The following is a 2,670-nucleotide window of genomic DNA, read 5'->3' on the forward strand; positions in this document are numbered from 1 at the left end:
ACATGGGCACCACAGGGAGGTGACTCCAACAAGGACATGGGCACCACAAGACCGTGGGCACCACAATATGGTTTCCATGAGGACATGGGCACTACAGGGACGTGGGTACCACAATGACATGGGCAGCATGAGGATGTGGCTCCCACAGGGATGTGGGACATGAGGACATGGCTCCCACAAGGACATGGGCACCACAGGGACGTGGGCACCACCATTTGGTTCCCACGAGGACATGGGCACGACAGTATGGTTTCCATTAGGACATGGGCACCATGAGAACATGGGATCCACAATATGTTTTCCACAAGGACATGGGCATTACAAGGATGTGGGGACCATGACAACATGGGCAGCACAAGGATATGGCTCCCACAGGGATGTGGCACGTGAGGACACAGTTCCCATGAGGACATGGGCACCACAATATGGTTCCCACATGGATGTAAGCACCGCAATATGGTTTCCATGAGGACATGGGCATTACAAGGATGTGGGGACCATGACAACACGACAACATGGGATATGGCTCCCACAAGGATGTGGGACATGAGGACACGGCTCCCACGAGGACATGGGCACCACAATATGGTTCCCATGAGGATGTGAGCACCACAGTATGGTTTCCACGAGGACATGGGCACCACGAGGACACAGGCACCACTGGGATATGGGCACCACGAGGATACACAACCACGTCAGACCCATTCCCAGTTCACCCCGAGGCCACATGCCTTGGAAGTGCAGACCCCCGAGGGGAACCCAGGGGCCATCTGGGGCTCCTGGCAGAAGCCAGGCCATGCCCCTGGGTGTCCTGGCTGCAGGGGGCAGAGGGGGGGCTCACCTGGTGGTAGTGTCGAACTCGAAGGGGAAGATGATGTCGCTGCTGTTGCAGATCTGGCAGATGAAGCCGCGCTGGGTGCACAGGTCGCAGCTGTAGACGTGGTGGGACGCAAACTGGAGCAGGGACTGCAGGAAGGTCTCGAAGACGCCGTCGGCGATCTGTGGGACAGGGGGGTCAGTGCTCCTGGAGCCCAACCCCGCTGGGTTCGTGCTGGGTTACACCCGTTCTTGGAGCTGCCACGTGAAGGCAAGGCTGTCCCCCAAACACAACCCACACCCAGGTCGCAACAGGACCCTGGAAAACTGAGAGCAGCACCCACAACCTGCCAGGATGGGGCCCCTGGCTTTGGAATCACTGAAAAATCCAACTGTTGGAAAACTCCTGCTGAAGAAGCACCATGTGGTGTCTCCACACACCCTGGGGTGTCTTCACCAGCAAAATCCCTATGACAAGGCCAGGTTGGACAAGGCTTGGAGCAACCTGGGTTAGTGGAAGGTATCCCTGCCTGTGGCAGGGGGTGGGACTGGATGGTCTTTAAGGTCCCTTCCAACCCAAACCATTTTGTGATTCTATGACCATGCAAAGCTCTCACCTGCCTCAGATCAGTGACACTGTATTTGTGGGGACACTCCAAGAGGTAATGCCTGTGATCAAGCCTGCAAAGAAGCACAGAGAGAAAGGAGTAGATGGTTTCCACGCCATCTCCAACAGCTTTGGAGCAAGAAGGTACCTGGACAATGCACATTACTGAAGAAAATCACTGCAGAGCCTATTCTCCTATTGTGCCACACATCCCAAATCCTGCCACTGGAAATCGTGTGAGAGCATTTCAAAGCAGGGAGGGAAAAAAGAAAATAAATATCCCATCTATTTTCCCAGGTGTTTCCTGTCCAGCCAGAAGCTCCTCGGCCAGGAAGGTGTTTCCTGAGTCACAGCTCAGTGTGCTGACACAGTCAACAGAGGGATAACTCCTTAGGGCAGATGATATGGAGCGAAAAACCAGCCTGAGCCTTGGCAGCACTGCTCTGACAGGGGGTGAGGAGGAGAACCAGGAGACCACAGGGGTGCAAAGAGCAGGGAACGTCACCCAGAGAGGGCCCTCACCGCTTGCTCAGCTCCTTCAGGGCGCCGCTGCGGCACATGATGAGGTAATCCCCCAGCAGCTTCAGCTGTTCCCTGCTCCGGAGGATCCGCCCCATCCTCTCCACGTGCTCGTAGAGGCTCTCGTTGACCAGCTTCAGGTCGATCAGGGGCTGGTTACGGATCTGGGAGAGGAACTTGAGGGCCTGTTTGCACACCTGGGGCACAGAGAGGGCACAGGTGGGCATGGACCGAGGAGAGGCTCGGGGAGGGGTCTGGGGTGGGCACCTCCAACCTCGGGGAACGCCCAGATGGACATTCAGGAAGTGTGGGCAGATGCCAGAGCGTTTCCCTGCTCCCTGCGTGGACCCAGCCCAGGACTCACCCCTCGTTTCGTCAGGTCCCAGTTGTGGATGAGGCGGGAGGGGATCACGGTCTCGTCATCGCGGTGGCAGCTGTCGCAATAGTAGAGCCCGGAGAAGGCGCAGAGCCTGGGCTTGGCGAAGGAGAAGCCGATCTGCCTGGAGCAGCCTGAGGGGAGCAGGGAACGAGAGGGGACCTGAGCCTGCACCCATCACTGCCAGGACAGGGAGAAACTTTTGGGGGCAGGGAATGGAACAAGTAAGTTTTGGGAAGGGTGGGGGATCAGCTGAAGCACTTGTAGGATGTTCGGTGTGACGTTCCCCAGGCCCTTCCCCACAATGGTCCGACAGGTACCACTTCACTTTTTCTCCATAAAAAGAAGGCTG

The 2,670-nt window shown here is 57.0% G+C and overlaps 1 protein-coding gene across 1 annotated transcript; it reads right to left on the minus strand.

Annotated features, from left to right (window-relative positions):
* Positions 1-816: 816 nt before the first annotated feature.
* LOC113942044 (putative pleckstrin homology domain-containing family M member 1P) lies at positions 817-2,452 on the minus strand (the record flags this gene model as incomplete). Its single annotated transcript, XM_027633185.1, has 4 exons — positions 817-999; positions 1,434-1,497; positions 1,946-2,139; positions 2,307-2,452. Coding segments are annotated over 4 exons (566 nt in total), but the record flags the coding sequence as incomplete, so codon positions are not given.
* Positions 2,453-2,670: the final 218 nt, after the last annotated feature.

The sequence above is a fragment of the Corapipo altera genome, unplaced genomic scaffold, assembly GCF_003945725.1.
Source record: "Corapipo altera isolate COAL_440 unplaced genomic scaffold, ASM394572v1 129781, whole genome shotgun sequence".
NCBI lineage: Eukaryota > Metazoa > Chordata > Aves > Passeriformes > Pipridae > Corapipo > Corapipo altera.